Consider the following 19,781-nt stretch of genomic DNA (forward strand, 5'->3'; position numbering starts at 1 on the left):
GGAACGAGGTAAGTCACGTCACGTTAAATCTTGATCTCACCTCGGCGAGTCCCGGGTCTCGGCGGGAAAGGGGAAAACCTGGGCGCGCTTCGAAACCCCGAGCGGAAGGCAATCCGCTCGAATCCGGCGGAGCGCGAGCAAGTTACCCCGGTAGTCGTGGTAGTCCTCGTTGACTGTCATTGGAGAAGAGAGCCCTCGTAGGCGGAAGAAACGAGAGGGCGATCGACACGCGAGAAAGAGTACGGAGAGGGAAGAGGGCCAGGTGAAGGAGAAGAAAGAGGTGGAGGAGAAGGAGGAGGAGGAGGAAGAGGAAAAGAAGGAGGAGAACGTGGTCACGAGCTTCGTCGAAGGAGCGCCTGCGCTCCAACACTCCGCACCTTCGGCTTCTCGGCTTCGACTAGGCCTCAAGTGTCGCGACGACGTAAAAGCTCGCGTCGCGATGCGTCGTGACCATCATCGCGCGATCGTACGAGAAGTTATTCCGCTCCGCTAATCGGCTCCGTAGCGATTCGTTTGTCAGTCCACGTCACGTGGCAAGTCCGCGAAAACGTGTTTGTGCTGTCGGATGACAGTCGCTGACAGTATGCTTCAGTGGTATACGCGTGACAGTTTGGTGGACAGTTCAATGAGGACGAGTTGAAGTTTTTTGACCAAGACAAATGGGAACTGCAGATACTCGGCGAGTAAAGCGGGAAAATGCTTTGAATTTGTACCGAACTGTGTCGACGTGTACGTAGATAAAGATACAACGACGGCAGAGGAATATTCGAGTTTGACGATGGCAAAATCGGCCAGCAACTCTATTAGTAATTTCTACGGTGTATCATTTACGGATAGGTCGAAAAATGTTCGTTCAACGACATTGCTCAACGCATAGGAGAATATTATTAAGAGCTATACTCCGAACGAGAGTATTGCCAAATGATACGTTAATCTCAGAGACACTCGTCAGTATTCTGAGAATTGCGATTGGCGCGAAGGAAAAAATTCGTTGAATGCGAAACGCTAACAATTCAAAGATAGACGTGGTGCACCCGCAGCAGTGGAGGAAGAGCAGGAGAGGGAGGAGCCGTTGCTGAGCGTGGAGGGGGCGGAGGTGAGATCGTCTGGTGATGATGATCGGTGGCGGCGTCGCGACCCCTCCTGGTACTGCCAAGTCGGCGGCTGCGATCGACAGCGAAATGGTACAGGTCGACGGCATTGGCAGTGGTAGTGTCAGTGGCAGTGCTAGTGGTAGTGGTAGCCCTGCGACGGGCGCGACCACCACGCGCCTCACGAACAATAACAGCAGCGGTAACAATAACAATAACAACAACAACAATAACGGGGAGATTAGCAACAACAATGACGGACACGGAGTCGCGAATTGCACCGGCACGACTGCTTCGAGCGCGAGCGACAAGTTCTGTTGTCAGGACGAGGACGTTCCCGCCAGCACCGGTGTTGCCCGACCTTGGGAACCACCGTCGCCGACCTTCTCCCAGACGAGATCGCACCTGCTGCAAGTACATCCGCCACACCACCACCAACAGCATCCGGCGGCACATCATCACCAGCAGTTAAATGTACCGGCTTCTCTGATCGATGGTGAGTAGGGATGCATTTGCAAATTTGAAGTCGAATCGGATCTGATTATTTTCGTTCCATTCAACTATTTCTTAGTTTTCGCCTTTTTCTTTCGTCGAGTTCTTCTCGTCGAGCTCTCGATTGATTAATCTAGCAGTTATTAAATAAATCATCGTTTGGAACAAGCACAGGCTAATATGCAAATATTATTATAATCGTAGTAATAATCGTAATAATCGTTTAAAGATATGAACGAAATCCCCGAGTGTACCATAAACTCATTAATAATTGCTTCATGCTGAACGTTCGGTATAAATCATGATAAGACAAATATTTTTATTGAGTTACGCAATTTTTTAAGCATTTAGATTTGTTAAATATCCGTTGTGCGTTTTAATACTTGCTAAAAGCGAAAAGCAGGTGCTTCTGCTAGTAATATTTTTCTCGATATTGATTATTGTATCATTTTCCGGTCTTTTTTTGGATATCTAAGATAAAGCGGACATATGTATGTGTAAGCAATGGAAATTAATTAATTTTGTTGTGCCACCATGATAAATCAATAATTACGGAATATGTCACACGCCATTGTTTACAATCGTGTTTCATGTGCTTTATTACAGCAAAATCATGCACAGTACGGTGTCATTGAAATGTAAAACCGTTGTTTAATGGAGAGACACTTGAATACACTTTTGGGACTATCGAAGAGACAATAATCAATGAAATGAAATAACAATGAAGTTATGTATAATAAACGTAAAATATAAAGAGTAAAAAAACGCGGAAATTCTATAATTTTTCTGATAATAATACCTAATATAAATTTTCTTGAATCGTGCATTTTGTCAACCTTCCTTGATACAATAGCATTATATCGGTTTTTTATATAAATTTTAACCATTTCGATAAACGTTATAAAAAATTAAACGAACAAAATGATCTTCTCATTAATTGTATTTTGTTTTATGTAATATATACGTTATTAATTATATTATTATATGATATTCTCCCGGATATTCTTATCTTATACATATTTGTATCATTATGTCGTATAATTAATAAACATATACACGTATGACGATAGTCGATATGTATGACGACAAATGAGTATATCGATTATATCTGTCTTGATGAGAGATAACCAAGTAACTCTAATTGAATTATGAATCGCTAAACGAACTTTCGCCGCGCGAACCTTTCGATGCAGGATGGTAAAAGCAATTAACATTGGACACCTGTGCAGCCAAACACCTGTACAGGGCTCGTCTCGTAACATTAATGAAAGCATTTCACGCCGTTAAAAACACGAAAAAAATCTCAGAAATATGTATTACGAAATCTTGTCCGCAATTTCGGAATAAATTATTCACTTACGGATAATTATTTATGGAATAAAAAATTGGAATTAATGTTCAACTTGGTCGTGAAAATTGTAGTGGAAGAGTAAGTCGGAAACAGTATGCATGTATAAAATTTATATTTCAGAGATTCGGAATTATTATATACAATGTTAATCGTTATAGGTATATCATAAAATGTATATGTCAAATAAATCAGTTTGGAAATTTTTGAATACCAGTTCCAAATATCTACGTTATCAGGTCAACATACCTTATATCACTTTTACCGTATGAATATGATCGAGAAACAGAGTTCTTCTTCAAAATACTCCAAAAAGTGCGAACACATTCAGTTACCGATTTTTACAGCTTATTATTAGCGATCATTGTCGCCTCTTTTTAGCCTCTAATTAACTTGTCAAAAAACAGAATCGCGATTGTATTGTATAACAGACTCAGAAACCCGGCCTATGTTGTTTCGTACGAATGTAATGTAATGTGGCGACGAATTCCGTGTTCGTTCTCCGCGACACGTGAATGTCTGATACGGGATGAAATGCTCTCGGGCTACTTGCTTCGAGCAGCCCAGCCGCGAAACTGTTGATAAGAGAATAAAAGAGAGTGTGCGATTGGAAGTAGCGGATATATGCTCCTACGGCGACACACGTTCAACTACCGCGCGTTCGCGGATCTTTCCGCGGTTCGCACTTGCCAGACGAAGCACGGGGGTTACCAAGTACCGCACTCGTTCGGAACCGGTTTCAATGCGTTGGCAGCGTAGACTACCTCTCTTCAGATCGGCGGACGTATTACTCTCGTTTAACGCTCAATACCCGTCCATCCCGCGGGTACTCTCGATTCTCTCGCGTTCGCGTTCGCAGAGCACTTCGTTCCAGAACTGCGAGATTTTATGACCACACCCAGACCGTTTCGAAGCAGATACCATGTAGGCAATGGACGTCTTCATCTCCGCGAGCGAAAAGAAAGAGAGGAAGACACGCAAGAAAAGGACAAGAGGAAATGTGTTTCAAGTGCCCTGGTAGCATATCATAGCATTTGGCATTTCATGCGATAGTTCATATAAAAGATATATATTAATTATAGTCATATCTAATGATTACATTAAAAGTGTGACATTCTTTCCCGACAATGTAGCATTCATCTTCAATATCCTATTCACGAAGTCTTATTACGTATTAAGTATGTACGATTTGTTTAAATGTCGGATTATATTTAAATTAATTCCCTTAAATTGCGATATAATGATAATGTTCGCAAATTAAAAGCTGCAAACAAATCCGACAGTTTGACGTGGCAGACAAAGCGTAGCTCTTTGCTTGGTTCACGTGCGAAAGGCACTAATCCAGTTTAAAACCCGATACGAGTTCACCTCGTTGTTTCCGATGCTGTGCACGAGATACTTACTTGGCGGCGCAAGATACCGCGGGATTTTACGACCCAGAGTGTTTTGAAACGAATATACACCTCGCGGTTAATAGCTGTCTTCGCGCAGCACTTTGTTACAGTTTTGACGACCAATCGTCGAAAGTGTCCGCGAAGATATATGCATTAATTACGCGTAGAATATACTACCTGCTAACTGCCAGGTTATAATTTTGCTAAGAAATGCGATCCTTTTTCGCAGTATCCACCTTCGATGCCAAACTTTATGTTCATCGATGCTTCTAAGTTTCTAATATCACTTAATATAAAAGGCAAATATAGATCAATGATGCATGATGCCGTGAATAAAGTTTATGAGCAATTAGGCGTTATTACGGTACACACGTAATGATAATGCAGTACTACTTGGATATTTTATGATTACGTCCTAGAATATATTTGCGATAAGTGCCAAGAAATATGGATATCTTCATCTGCAAATGAGTTTCTTCTCAATTCCCTCTTGGATACTATCGTCACGGACTCCACTAATTATCGAGTTATTATGTAAAATGTTTGCCTGTAGCTATGTATATCAATTATCAGTTATATATACGATTTGCTTTTAATACGATCTGTATAGAAATTATAGCTTGACAATACAAGTAAGATTACTTTTTTGTGAGACACTGCCCTCGAGTATAAACACAGTTATACAATTGTTTAATATTTTAACTTATTTCGCACGTAAAAAAAAATCATAAATAAATATTTCAAGCCCACATTCTATCTGCAAGATTTTATTCCATATTTAATTAAAATCATTACAGAAGTAAGTCTCTCTTAAAGATGGTCCACATATAAATATAGTTTAAAGTTATGCCATTATTGCCATTGTATCATCTCATACTCTATATTCGATTCATTTTCTTTCCACTATACACACACACGCACATATATAATATATATAAATTTCACATCTGCATTCGTTTCTTAACATTCTTTTCAAATGATTTAAGTGTGTTTTGTTGCGTTTTATCTTTATGCGTATACATATCGCAAACAAACGATCTGCGTTTAAGAATTAACTTGGTTCGCGCATCGTCAGCAGACACTTGTAAAACCGCGACGCAGTTTTACTTGAAACCATCTGCGGGCTCGGTCCAGATAAAACCACTCATCGGGAGCGCGAAGCGAACGATCTCACGAGTCACCGAGTCCGCAGAAAGAGAATCAGCCTTCCACTTTTTCTGTCTATTATATATCTATTACCGCGCCGTGTCAAGCGATCGGTCTTTACCGGCGGCGATTTCGAATGTGTCGGATGAATATACCGCGAGGCCTGATGCCAGAACTCGTTCAGAACCGGTTTCCGCCTGGTGTCGATGCAACGACGATGGGACGCATTTCTTTCTGTGCATCGGCTACTTTCGTTTTCACGACACCTCCGATCGCTTTGACACGAAACGAGCGCGGAATGCGCGCCCGATGTACCGTCCAGGCGGACGGGACAGGCGCGGGGACTCGCGGGATTCGCATAAGTTTTATTCGACGTTTCGAGCGACCATCGCGAACGGGATTCCTCGGAAAATAACTTCGGTAGTACTTTAGTTTGGCAGTATATTCTCCGAGAATTTTGCGACTGTAATTGAGAACAGGATTTTTTCTTAATTAAATAATCATATGATTTGTACGCGATTTACGCGACTTCTGATCATTGATGTACAGCCTTAAAACCATCAGATGTTATTTCTCTGGTCATTTTATATAATCTTTTTTTTTAGTGAAAATGTAACGATAATATTTTTAAAATAGTAAGAAGCCAAAAAGACTAAAAAAATACCAAGAGTGAAGAACACGTAAAATGTTATAACGCTTATCGATGTAAAGTACAGTTACAAAACAAATTACAACTAAAATTATTACAAACATACAATAACGTTATGATAAATATGTACAAAAAATATTGCGTCAACTTTCCTCCTCCAGTTTACAGTTAACTGGTTAAATTCTGATTAACTGTATATCTGATGAGAAGCCGTTAGTAATTAGCTACATTGACGTCATAAATTGTGCAAAAGCGGCCGTTCGATTACGCGGGTAACAAATTGCGAATGATCTGCATGAGATACATTTACCGAGCTGTTTGGCAGCCCACTTGGCTCATAAAGGACTAATTAATTAAACGTTCTCACTATGTAAACGAACTGCTGCCGTATTCACGCTGAGTTCACTCGTTGAAACCAATTAAAACAACGTGATAACAAATGAGCACGACGGACCTGTTTTCTGCCAACAAAACACTCGCGGGATTTAATTTCGCCCGACGGTCTCTTCCCGCGACGATCGCCAGGCTCTTTACATAAGATTGACTGGATAAAAAGCAATTGCGCCCGTCGCGTCGTTCGCAAAATGACAGGTACTACGCGCTCTTAATATTGCTATATATCGTTCGATCGTAAATTGGCATCTGCGCGATTCGCGCTAAATGTTGTTCGGATTAGTAGACAGCGCGATTACGGGGAAGCTGAACCTATAATAAGCACATCGTAATTTTGATCGCGCTGCCGACATAGTAATTAACATTTATCTCTCATTTAATTCATATTATCTTTAAGCTCGCGTCGCGATTTACGCTTGAACCTTCGTTTCGCCCCGTCGCAATTTTATTGGATATGTCGTGTAATTACATTTTCTCTCCTTTAAGATTATTTTCTACGAGTCAATTTTCTACTTAGCATAATAATTATAGTACGTTCGAGATATCGGTTGCATCAAATGCCCGATTGCTCGAAATTAAGTGAACGATTGTCTTCGGATTATTGTGATTAGTTAAATTGTGAAGTAAACGAGCGATTCTTAATAGCGTCATGTGTCCAATCGTAAATTGTTACTTCCCTCCGAAATGTCATAAATATATTATTTAGCTGTAAATCCATGAAAAGGGCTGACTATAATACGCGTGCATTCTTTCGAAAAAAATTCTTCGCACCTGGTTGACAATTTATTATTTGCATCCATACAACAGACTACATCCATATAATAAACCAAACTCTACAATCTCTACATCTTTCTTTAATGTATCGAAATATATATAGTAGAACCGGCAATCACATACATATTGACTAATTATCATATTATAGCGTCAAATTTATTAAATAAACGATCAAGGATAATTTCCTATTAAATCTGAATTTACTTAGAAACCGATTAACTTCTACTAAATTTCCACAATATTGATTAATATGTTAATACTGTTAATAGCTATCTAAGAGCGAACAATAATCACAAAAACTATATAGATAAAATTATTGATAAAATCACTTAAGATCAAAGTTCTTGAAATATGATATACAATGCACTGCTATAAAAAAATGTAAATGTTGAGTATGAATATAAATTAATTATTAACCATAATTTTAATGACAGGTATCTCTGAGCTTTCAATATTCTGTAAAACCGTATCAATAACGGGATCGCGAGATCACGTTCAGCAATTTAAATTAATGCGCCTGAACGTGAAGTTATTTGACCGTGACCACTTTCGTCACAGCGATTACGCAGACGATTGTTAATTTAACGAAGCATTCAATTGACTTCGAGAATCCTAAAAGAGATCTTCGTGAGAAAAATAAATTCCCGATTATCTCAAACCAGATAAAATCACTGGAATCTCGTTAACCAGTTGACTGCATTTCGTATACACTGAGAAACCCATTTAGTTGACTGAATTAAAATTTGGTTGAATCAACTAAATCTCTTGTTTGTATATGGGCAAACAAGAATTGTGGTTGGTGCAACACAAAAGTTTAGTTGGAAAATTTAGTAATACCAATACACAAATACAGTTCACTGAACAAAAATGTTGTTTGTACATGAAACTAAATTTGTGGCTGGTTTTTTGTTGCGTCAACTGATTATTTTTGTAGTCATATCTATAAATAACAGATTTAGTTGATTTCAGTACAATTTATTCAATCCAATCCAATTTCTTTCAATGTACAGCATAAGGAAAAATGCACGGTAGCCATCTCTGCAGTGAATGTAGCTTCTTACAGCGTGCTGGTCAGCATGCATGTAAAAATGCAGGAAATCGTTCACTGTGTAACACTAACTTTATGCACGTGTCACATACGCTTGCATAAGGCACATATCCATAAATAATATGCCACTAAAACAGTCGTTATACGATGCACGATTTCATGTATTCTGATACGCATGTTGACCATCACGCTGATGAGAAGCTCAACTCACTACAATGCAATGTATCGCGCCAACTGATCCACCATACTTGTACGCAAGCCCATTCTACAATAGTCGTAAGAGTATGTAGTAAAAATTGACACCACAGTCGATTATTCTTGGACAGTAAAAATTCTATTAATCAATAACTTACTGGCTTACATCTTATATTTATCTACTTTTATACGACTATTGTAGAATGGGCCTTGTCGTCCTTGTCCGCGTCCGCCATGTCTTCACCGTGTACTACACTACGCTGCGCATAAACATATGGCGCAGCAGCGGCAGCGCATAGACTTCAATCTATGATTTTCAAATGAACGATTTTGTTCAAGCAACAAGCACAGTTATTTAAGATACGATAAGATGGGCAAGTTTGTTACCGCAACAATCAAATTTTATTATAATAAATAAATCGATTCAAACATAAAATTTGGTTCATGTATCATTTCACTTGCTCCCCGTAATATGATTTTTTAAGTGAATATACAAAAATTACATATTCAGTCAACAAAATGGTTTAACTAAAGAATTTTGTTTTATTCAACCAAATGGGTTTCTCAGTGTAGAACCAAGAATGTGAAAATGTGATAAAAATTAACAGTCAAAGATATATCCCGAGATTTCGTCCTAGCAGTTATTATTATTAGTTGTTTGGTATGATAATTTTATTATTATACATATTACAACGAAATGTTCCTCTGATTGCAGGTGTGAATTTACAAAATTGCACGGCCGGTCCGTTTGCCAGCGGCAATAACGGCAACACATCGCGGCAACGTCTAATCGAATTGTCACATGGATTAGGAGCGCTCAGGCATTACAACGATCTCGCCAACCACGTGTTGTCATTAAACCAACAGGGCGCAGTCGTTACGAAACTTTTAGGTTCGTAGAGTGTATTTTTACGATTTACCACGAAGCTGCCTTCATGCGAGGAGAATCGCATATTCACGATATTTCTACGCTCGATATTATACTCCATGTTGTTTCTTATCGTTGACGATAAGAATATGCAAATTATTGGGTGACATTCCGAACACGAGAACCTACGTAGGGAAACTACTCCGTTGACATATCGCTATTATGTTCGTCAACCACTATGCCTATCGCGAGTATCGAGCGCCATGCACGCATTACGTACGTACGTAATTTCGATACGAAGTCAAGGGAGAAATCATCCATTTATATTCTACGTTCCAAGAATACCATCGATCCTCCGGAAATGAGAGAAAAAATAGATATTGGAGATGCAGAAGGGAGGATTTTCCAAAGTCGGGGACTATATATTAGATAGATTGATATACAAGGTTTCCATCGTATTTGTCAAATAAAGTTTTAAGGTAATTCTTACTTATGAGAAAAAATAATACTGACATAATGTTTTTTTTTTTCGAACTAAACGCTTTCTTTTCGATCTATTTTTTAAAATAGGAATAAATTAATAATTCTACTTAAATTTTTTTTATACTTTCTAGGATAGTTTCTCTTTCTCTACCTTTCTTTCGAAATTTACATAATTCTCGATTGTACATACTTTTTCGCTGCGATTCGCGCGGCAATTACCAGCGGCCTCAAATGATGCCGCGTTAATATCTTGAGCGATTTCAAGCAAAGCAAAGAACAGGGAATAACGCCAAACTCGCGCGGCATGGTCAGACATAACGAGCGCATCCGCCACTCGAAGCTCGTTAGCTCGCGAAAATTAATACGTAATAACCACTTCTTTCGCGCGTTAAATTTTAGCACCTCGGCAACAAACTTGAATAATTCGTCAATGATTGCGCCAATCATTAGCCTCTCTCCAGCCTTTCAGCTAATGCAAAGCTTCGACTCTCTCGCTCCTCTTTAAATTCGTAAATGTTAAATTCGAAATTTTATATGAATTTGCGTGGTGTATTACTGTATTATACATACATTCTTTCTGGTTATCAAATTACATTAGCTTCAATGAAAGTTACCCCATGCCCTTTACTTTATAATTCAACAGAGATTTATATCATTTGCAAAAATTTATCTCAAAAATACTAATCGCTCGAGGGAACCACACCCTGAGCTTTCTGGCATTTGCGCTCTTCGTGGCTATTCGTGCCGCTCGTCTTCTGCCTTGTACCTTCGACCGCCATATTCCGCAAGTTAATGCAGATGGGGCGCTTTCGCCGAGATGGGCACGCAAGTACGATCTTGCACGCGAGAACGCGGTGAAACTCGCGGAAATTTAGACCCCGAACGAGATCGGGAATCGTCGGGGTATCCATACGAGTGAACGGAAGCTCGGATCCGTGTTCAAGGAAAGACCAGAAAGACGAGGAAGGCAAGAAGAAGAAGAAAAAGTAAAGACGAGGAGGAAGAAGAAGAATAAGGATCCGCGCGCCGAGAGAGGTAAACAATAAAAAATGGAGGCGAGTCACCGAGCATCGCCGTGGAACGCCGGAGTTTCTCTCTTTCTCGTAGACCTGTGGCCTGCCTACCTCGCGGTCCTCGTTAACTTTACGAGCCACTCGTAAAAATACCGTTCGTGGCCTGCTCTCTTGCCGGCGCGCCGGTAATGTCTTCATCTTGCTGGACGCGGAGTCCTTAGGCGTCTTGAGGTGAATATAATGTACCGTAATCGGCCGACCAATTACTTAACGACGGCGAACAATTAATCCCCTCGGCGCGAGCGAGTGGTCCGTGTCGCGAATCGAGAAGGGAGCAAATGTGGCGTTACGCGATATCTGGTCACTTCGTCGCCGAGAACAGATGTGAATTATATCATATCTCGGTATTTTATTTATTCATATTTCATCAACTAAAAATACGATTCGATTATATCGATTTTCGTGTCTTCAGAGATTGCGGTTTTAACTCTTCGCTGCATATATCGGTTCAAAAATGGATTGAGAGACTCCAGGAGATAAATGGCCGAAATTTCAAGCGTGCTGAATAAGCTTATAACATGTCACTGTTGTGGTCGTTAGGATAACTGGACGGCAATCGAACTGACAATACCGAACTGCCAAAGGCGTTCCGGTTGTTTGCTTGCAGTTTCTATCGCGACGCTCTTTATACACGCCCGCCATGTGTAATTTACGTTAATCTCTCATTATCAATTCATAAAAGAGATCACCTCGCCCGCGAACGCACGCATGCGACGCGCGTTGAATGCAACCTTCTCGCCCCGTAACGATGCTTTGTAACCACGGGCGGCAGCCGCTAGCCTGACATCCTCTACTGTGCTCGCGAGAGTAACCTAACCGGCTAACGAAATTGGCTTCGTGCGGTTTCTTTTATTAAAAACGGCGCTCCGTTTAAAAATTTTATGTACGCACGCACGTACAAGCGCGTACACACGTGCATAGTAGCAAATCGAGGAGGGAGCAAGCCGAACGAGCAACAATGAAAAACGGCCGGGTCCAGGATGGGAAGAGATCGACTGGTTGAGAGGCAAGGAAAGATAGATACAGAGACGGAAAGACAGAGAGAAGCTAAAAGGACGAAGAGAGGAAGGGACGGGGAGAAAGAGAGAAAGACCGGGATAGCAGGTCGAGACAAGGAATTTGCTCGCGGCATGGATACCTATTAGGTGGATACATCGTTTATATACCCGGCACGCACTTCATCCGTGGGAGCGCACGCGATACCCTCTGCCAGGTTTAGCCGTCATTATTGTTATTAATAATAGTACGTAACGACCGATAATTGCTCAAGTCTGCCTGCGCCTCTGGTTTCCATTACCTCACGGTCCCCCGGCATCGTCCACCGGATTGATGGATACCTCGGTCCGTCCCCTCCGCTTCCGAAGACCCGATCCTCGGGAAGACCGCGACAGAACCGCGAATGACGGATGATACATGCGCGTATGAACGACATTCGCGTTCTTCCACGATGAATCCGCGCGTAATTGGGGTCGGAAGGCGAATCTCAATGGGAGCCTTTACGCTCGATGGTTGACGTTGATATTAGCACGCGAGCGTGACTTTCGTTTCTTCGCTTCTATTCGCCGCGTGTCGCTCACAACTCACGAGAAACGGAGCAAAAACAGCGGATACACGTTGTATCTTAAGCGCAACGTGGCTTTCGATACATATCATTATAGTAACAGCGTAACATTGACAAAAAAGAAGAATTTTATAATACGATGCATGACTCTGATTGCAATCTATCCGAATCGTGTATCACTTGTCATTGTATAGGGTTTAATAAAGTTACCAAATAATTACCGATATCATGTATCGATATGTATAATGTATAATGACAATAATAAATTATTTTAGCTGTATATATACTTAATTTAAAGTAATAATATATATACTTAATTTAATTAAATATGTACTTAATTTAATTTAGCTGTATATACACTTAATTTAGTTCTAAAACTATCCTATAGTATCTAAAACTATTGGTTAGTATATACTTCACTTATACGTCTTTACGATACCTATCAACAACGTAAGATCGATGATAGGCATAGCCTTTTTGTACTTATAATATGCTTATGGAGTTGTGCGCGTCTTCGCATTCACTTGCAGATACTAATTAATTCATGACTAATTGACTGCTGCATCTCTCATTGTCTTTCCCACGAGTAGTAAATTATAAGTTCAGTTTCTATGGAATATATGACAGCGATAGATCTAAACGGTAGATTTAAAATACATGTATTCTTACTTATGACCGATATTTTCTTATTTAAAATAAATGTCCTCATACTTGTAAGCGAAAGGGATGAGAGAGAGAGAGAGAGAGAGAGAGAGAGAGAGAGAGAGAGAGAGAGAGAGAGAAATATTATCTGATAAATTACGATAATTTTTATAAATGGCACTAAGCCTTATTGATCTTAAGCGTGCAATTTAATTCTTAAGCAGACACCTATACTGCGCGATAATGACACTAAAAATTATCACAAGCCAACGCGCAGTGGTTACACGACTGCAGATAATTTTCTTGTATCACGATGTATATTACGTAAGCATCCTCACGATGTCCTAATTGCTGCATCATGAATCCGCCCAGATACGAAGATAGGATTGATATCCGTTTGTCGGTAACACGCGATGTTAAGCGTCGCGTATTGTGATATTGTCGTGACTTTTGTAAAATAATTTGTCATTAGTATTTTCTCTCTTTCCTACGTTCTCTCTTTTCTACACGTCACAATGTTTTCTATATCCATCTTAAAAATTGTAAAAATTCTAATGCATCTCACATGGAACAATATCCCAAATGAAATCAAATGTTTACGTGAATGAGACAAATTACATTTAATATGCCATTCAATTCTAATGTAATCTGTATAATATTACAATTATCACTCTTTTCACATCAATCATATGTCTTGTGAAAGATACATTCGGATTCCGAGGCGCGTGCATCGCGTGATTTTCGGGAATTACGGCGAGCTTTGCGAGTTTTGGCGTGACCGAGCTGCCGAATAGGGCGCAAAATATAAATGTGCCATGTCGCGGCGCCATTTACGAGCGATTTTATCGAGGGCCAGGAGTTTTGCCAATGCATCGCGTCCTTGAAGCCCGTTTTATCGTGTTTCAGGTACGTTGCGCCCGCCGGGCCTGATCGGTGGCAGTAAGCCGAAAGTAGCGACACCGGCTGTTGTCGCTAAGATCGAGCAATATAAAAGGGAGAACCCGACTATCTTCGCTTGGGAAATTCGGGAGAGGCTAATCTCCGAAGGTAAGATAATGCCGCCAAACGCATGTGCATTCAGATTAAATTGAAATAAATTTATGAGCGGTGCCGCACTTAAAAATTATTTGCGAAGAGGAAGATATAATGTCTTGCAAATTGATCATTATATTTTACGAAAAGAGCGAATACGATAGCGTAATAATTGCCCGAAACATAAGCGCTCGAAAGATTGATCAATTTGACTAACAATGACATTAAGATTTTTCGCAATATATCTCTTAGAACGCGCTTAGTCATAACGTTGAGTCTTCACCAGCGCGGTGCATAAACTAGCGTGTTCCTTACTTAATTATGTTCGTCCTCTGTAAGCCATGCGAATGCAAACCGCTCATGATTACAGACGTATGTATGTATGAGTAACGTATAATTTAAACGAAAGAATTAAGAAACGCGTTTCTGCGACCTTACTTCTTGACACACATACCATTCTCGAAGTATTCGTGCTAACACAAATATCATAACAATCGTCAGTAAACTTCAATATGCCTTTTGCTGTAACGCAACGCTGTTACTAAAAAAACTCGACGTTATAGCATTAAAAGCGTATGCGTTCAGCGTTACGCTTATAGCATCAACAAAGTTGTTGAAAACTACGGCCGTTTGTAACGAAGTCGTGTTAGTGTAAAGGCCGATTCTCACTAGGTATGGTATGGTCAAGTCAGATCAGATCAAGTCGCGGTCATGGATTTTTCAGTGCATTTCCACTATTCGGTCATATGACGATCTTCTATCGGTCAATTTTATAGTGCCATCCGTATCATTACTTTGTATAAAAATGTTTCCCACAAGTGTTCGCTTATTGAAATTGCATTAATCTTTGATGACAATTAAAGAACACAGCGTGGAAATGTGATAAAAGAAAAGACATTATTAAAACATAAAAAACAAGAGAAGAATTCTGGACATTATATCCAGAATTTTTTTATAGATGACAAATCAAACTTATACTTTATTAGTACTGATATATTCGATTAGTTTTTCGTCTATTCCAGACGAGAAAGAGGAGCTCACTTTCATCTGTTGATCGTCTAGATATCTTCCGAAGAATGATCGCGGTCAAGTTACCGTCGCTTTACCTGACCGTGATCAGGCAGGGTGAATGCAAACTCGAAAAAGCGCTGAATTTAATGGCAACGATTTTTGATCGGATCGTGACATGATAGATAGTGAGAATCGACCTTTAACATGTACTTAACGGTATTTTCGCGACTCGCGTTGACCGCAACGTCGTTATTCGCCTGTTCCAGGTGTCTGCAGTAACGCGACCGCGCCGTCGGTTAGCAGCATCAATCGGATACTGCGGAACCGCGCGGCGGAACGCGCGGCCGCGGAATTTGCGCGGGCCGCCGGTTACGGGCTCTACGCGGCCGCCGGGCCGCATCCGTACTTCAATTCGCACCAGCACCCGACGACGAGTCATCATTTGCCGGCGGGCTGGCCGGCGCCGGGAGCAGCCGGACACCCGTGGATGCTGCCGCCTCTTGCCACCGGTATATCCGGCGCCGCCGCGTCCGCTCTGCTTTTACCACCGTCCTTGAGCCCCGGTGCGGCCGCGGCGGCGGCCGCAGCCGCATCCGCGTCCGCCGCGGGTACTTCCGAGCACGCGCTTCACGCCGCCGACGCGATCGCACGTGGATATCTGCAAGGTGACGAAAGAGATCCGCATCGCTCTTTGATGTCGCGACGCGAAATTTGTCCTACTTAAGAAAAAAGTATCCTATACACCTGGGATTCTACGAAAGTATATTCATGCATTTCCCTCCAACGTATTAAATTGATTTATTCAAATAAGTTAAGTTCTGAAATTTAAATTCCTAGATTTGCATGTAATTACTGAAGCGAAAACAAAGAATGAGAAAAATGAGAGAGAGAGAGAGAGAGAGAGAAAGGTTTTTTATGATTTAATTTTTTATTAATGTTTAAGCGATTTAATATTTGTACAGTTTCTTGCTAAATATTTATGACTATTACAGCATTCATATACATTAAGCAAATAACACTGAGTCATCATTCTACAATTCAAAGTTTTCTATATGTTGACTTTTCAATATGTATTATTTCATATTTCTTGTAGAAAAATCAAAGTATTTTTATGTTAATCATATAGAAATATATTATAGATATCAATTTTATATTTACTTTGAAATTATAATGTAGAGTACATTATAAGTTTTGTTAACTCATCAATGTAAAAGGATATTTTATTGGGTTGTTGTACTCAGAAACACAACCCATAGAAAAGGTATTTCTATTAATGTACAGATGGCGACGGAGATGACGGAAGCTTAGACGGTTCGGAGCAGCCTAAGTTCCGGCGTAACCGTACGACTTTCAGCCCGGAACAGCTCGAGGAACTCGAGAAGGAATTCGAGAGATCGCATTATCCCTGTGTGTCCACGCGCGAACGTCTCGCCTCGAAAACGTCGCTCTCGGAAGCCCGCGTTCAGGTGAGAATCTAACCAATAGTTAAAGATAAAAGAGCCGACGCAACGACGCAGGGTTTAATTCAACATTTATGAATTGGAGAAGGCCCTGCGGCGGACAACGGCCGCGTCGTTTCCCGTTCCGATTTGATCACGAGCGTTCTAACGACCTAACTCGTGACTCTTAGGTTTGGTTTTCCAACAGACGGGCAAAGTGGCGTCGTCACCAGCGCATGAACCTTTTAAAGCGCTCGCCACCACCGCCTCCACCACCACCGCCGCAGCCGCAGCCGCCGCAGCAGCAACCGCACTCCGCTACGTCCGCTATGGAAATCGGCCAGCGTACATCCAGCTGCTCCATCGCCGGCATGGGCGGCGAAAGTAGCGCGTTTCGCGCGGTCGTCACCAATTCCGCAACCAGGGACGGCCTCGACAGGCCCGAAAGGATCAACAGGCACGAGTCGGTGCCGAAGCAACCGGAAAGGAAACCTAGCGCTTTTCGGATGATCAGTCAACTGGTGGGTGACGACTCTTCCGAACTCTCGAGACCGACCAGTCCCGCGTACGACCAGCGGCAGGGATCCGGTCATGATCCGCGCCCGGGATCGGCGCACAGGATACGCTACGATCAGAACGAGGACGAAGATGAGGAAATTGACGTTCAAGATTCCGACCAGGATGTACCGTCGTCGCCGCCGGTTGCTTGGAGAGATCATTGGACTGACCAACAACCGCTGGAACTGACGAAGCACGATCGCTGAGCGAGATATATCTCAGTTTGATTTCGAGCGATGCGGTCGTTGAATCCGGAGTGATGTTTTCGCAAAAAAAATCGAGCGGCCGCATTGCGGCTTATTTATTGAAAAATATTGGCTAGACAAATCGCATGGATCCGGTAACCAGTGTTCGAAGTGCGTCGTCGCAGTCTCTACCTTTTATCTATTGGTGATTGATAAGTGCAAAAATGATGAAAATGTTTTTTTTTTGCTTTACGGTGCACGAAGCTACGAAAAATAGCGGATATTAGTTAACCGCAAAATGTCGAGCCGGAATCATTGACCTTGTTCAGTCAACGCGCGAGTGATCGAATGACGAATCGGTAACGTGCTGCATTAGCAACGAACTCGAATCGACGCTTAACGGCGTGTAGCATCAGATGCGACATCGTGTGTGTCGTATCCAATATTTTCTCTCTTCTCATTATTGTCGGGCTCGGCTCTTTTTTTATTAGTTGAAGTTTTTAATATCTATGGAACTGCTTATTATTATACGAATTAATATGAACGATTTCCTACAATCGCTGAGGCGAATGAGTGTTGCGAGCTATGTAATATTAAAACGCAACGTCATCATGTCATTGTAATTATTATCGTTGATTAGATAAGTGATCGATGCATATCGCGTGGCAAAAGCAAACGATGTTAGATCGCTCAAATCGATCTGGGGAGCCGCTCGTGCGAGTAGAAAATAAAAACATACGTCGTGAAGAAAGAATGAGATTCGTTCGAGCTCATTCGGAACTAGTCCTAGCGAATCTTTATGAATTAGGGATATGCGTTAACTATAGGTATTTGAAATAGAAATAAGCGAAAACACAGATAATCCTGTACGAACTGTGTTAAAATAATGTTTATTTAAATGAAACCGTTTGTAAATATCCACACACGGCATCACAACTCATTTCCTCTTGCAAACTCTTCCAAATTTTCTTTCCAACTATCCTCCGACAGACAAAACAGTTTTCGGCGAGCCATCAAATATCCGCACAATAAAATATGTTATATTGAAATAAATTTACATAAATATCCTACGCTACCGTTTATCGAATTAATCTCCTTCCAATCCTAAGTTAAATAATGATATGAACAAAAAGAACGACAAAATAAAGTATAATTTCTTTTACGTTATTCGGTTTTAAAAATTATTTTAATAATGCAAAACTTAAACATTTGAATTGTTTGTCCTACTATACATATCTTTACTGATTTACGTTAAAATTACTATAGACTTCAATATGTAAAGTAATCGATATCACAAATTGCCCTAGGTACCCCCTGATTTACGCTCTACGGCAATTATCCTTAGTGAAATAGGTGGAATATATTTCCGCATATCTCCTATAAGGTACAAGATATTCCGCTACGGATCGTGCACCCGAACTCTAATACTCTTCCCGTGCTTATCTCTTATTAAACAGCTCGCGAATACCGAAGTCGCGGATATTCTCCACGATCGCGCAGCCGTGTATCTACTTAAATTGCCGTTTTGTTAATGGTGAGAAAAAGAGGCACGAGCACGTACAAGAAAGGTAAAATTACCAATATAGTTATCTCCTGCTTAATGTTCCATATAAAACATAGTACAAATTTGCCGGGTAACGTCCGACTTCCTGTGTAAAAATTAAAAAATGTAATGATAATCTAATCCTTTTGCGCTCCGCGAATGTGTAAGTTATTATATCCGCCGCAAAAGTATCCGCACGTCGCGTGCTTTCTCGCGCTTCGAGATTCCCATTAAAAATCTATATGTATATGCTATAGAACTTAAATTTCGCGATGGAACGTCAGTTAGCGATCGCCGCTGGGACAAATCCATTCCCTCGCGACAACGGAATATATATATTCTGAGATCACTCGAAGACGCGTATCCGAGTTGCGTCGAACCGAAGGATGCACGGAGGCGAGGAAATAGGGGATAAGGGATACAAGAGGAAGAGGGGAGAAAAAAGTGCGCGAACGAGGGAAGGCTCATCGACGATTAACTCGAATCTACGGTTTCGTCGGGCTCGCAAATAAGGAATCTGCGCGCGAAACTGGTTTTCTGCGGGACGACACTCTCTTCCACACGGGCACGGGTGGAATCGCTTGTTGCTGTTGAGAGCACGAAAACATTGGATCCGCGCGACATTTCGGATATCGTGGCCCGCTTCAACGGTCAGCGCGAGCGGCGAATTTATGGCCACGCTCGGCTTCACGAGGCAAGGATACGCGCACGGCAGGACGAGGAAACGTGAACTCCAGCGACTCAGGAGACGAAGGGAAGACCGGACTTCGGGGGGGAGGCGAGAGAAAAAGAGAGAGACGTCGTCGAGCATGTAATACGAGCGGACTCGTTAACACGACGGATCGACGTACCTTTT

At 41.3% G+C, this 19,781-nt stretch overlaps 1 protein-coding gene across 1 annotated transcript; it reads left to right on the forward strand.

Annotated features, from left to right (window-relative positions):
- Positions 1–277: 277 nt before the first annotated feature.
- On the forward strand, positions 278–18,402 carry LOC112454464 (paired box protein Pax-6-like). Its single transcript, XM_025015886.1, has 6 exons — positions 278–1,587; positions 9,246–9,422; positions 14,064–14,204; positions 15,467–15,865; positions 16,482–16,666; positions 16,831–18,402. The coding sequence occupies exons 1-6, from the start codon at positions 1,113–1,115 to the stop codon at positions 17,401–17,403; spliced, it is 1,950 nt and encodes a 649-aa protein (XP_024871654.1). The 5' UTR covers positions 278–1,112; the 3' UTR covers positions 17,404–18,402.
- Positions 18,403–19,781: the final 1,379 nt, after the last annotated feature.

Source organism: Temnothorax curvispinosus, unplaced genomic scaffold, assembly GCF_003070985.1.
Source record: "Temnothorax curvispinosus isolate PA1 unplaced genomic scaffold, ASM307098v1 QBEX01005075.1, whole genome shotgun sequence".
NCBI lineage: Eukaryota > Metazoa > Arthropoda > Insecta > Hymenoptera > Formicidae > Temnothorax > Temnothorax curvispinosus.

Excerpts from the sequence above, each read along its gene's own strand:
- LOC112454464 (XM_025015886.1), top strand. The coding sequence starts at position 1,113 with ATGATGATCGGTGGCGGCGTCGCGACCCCTCCTGGTACTGCCAAGTCG. Across the intron at positions 9,423-14,063 it reads AGTCGTTACGAAACTTTTAG|GTACGTTGCGCCCGCCGGGC; the intron begins GTTCGTAGAGTG and ends ATCGTGTTTCAG. Across the intron at positions 15,866-16,481 it reads CGCACGTGGATATCTGCAAG|ATGGCGACGGAGATGACGGA; the intron begins GTGACGAAAGAG and ends ATTAATGTACAG.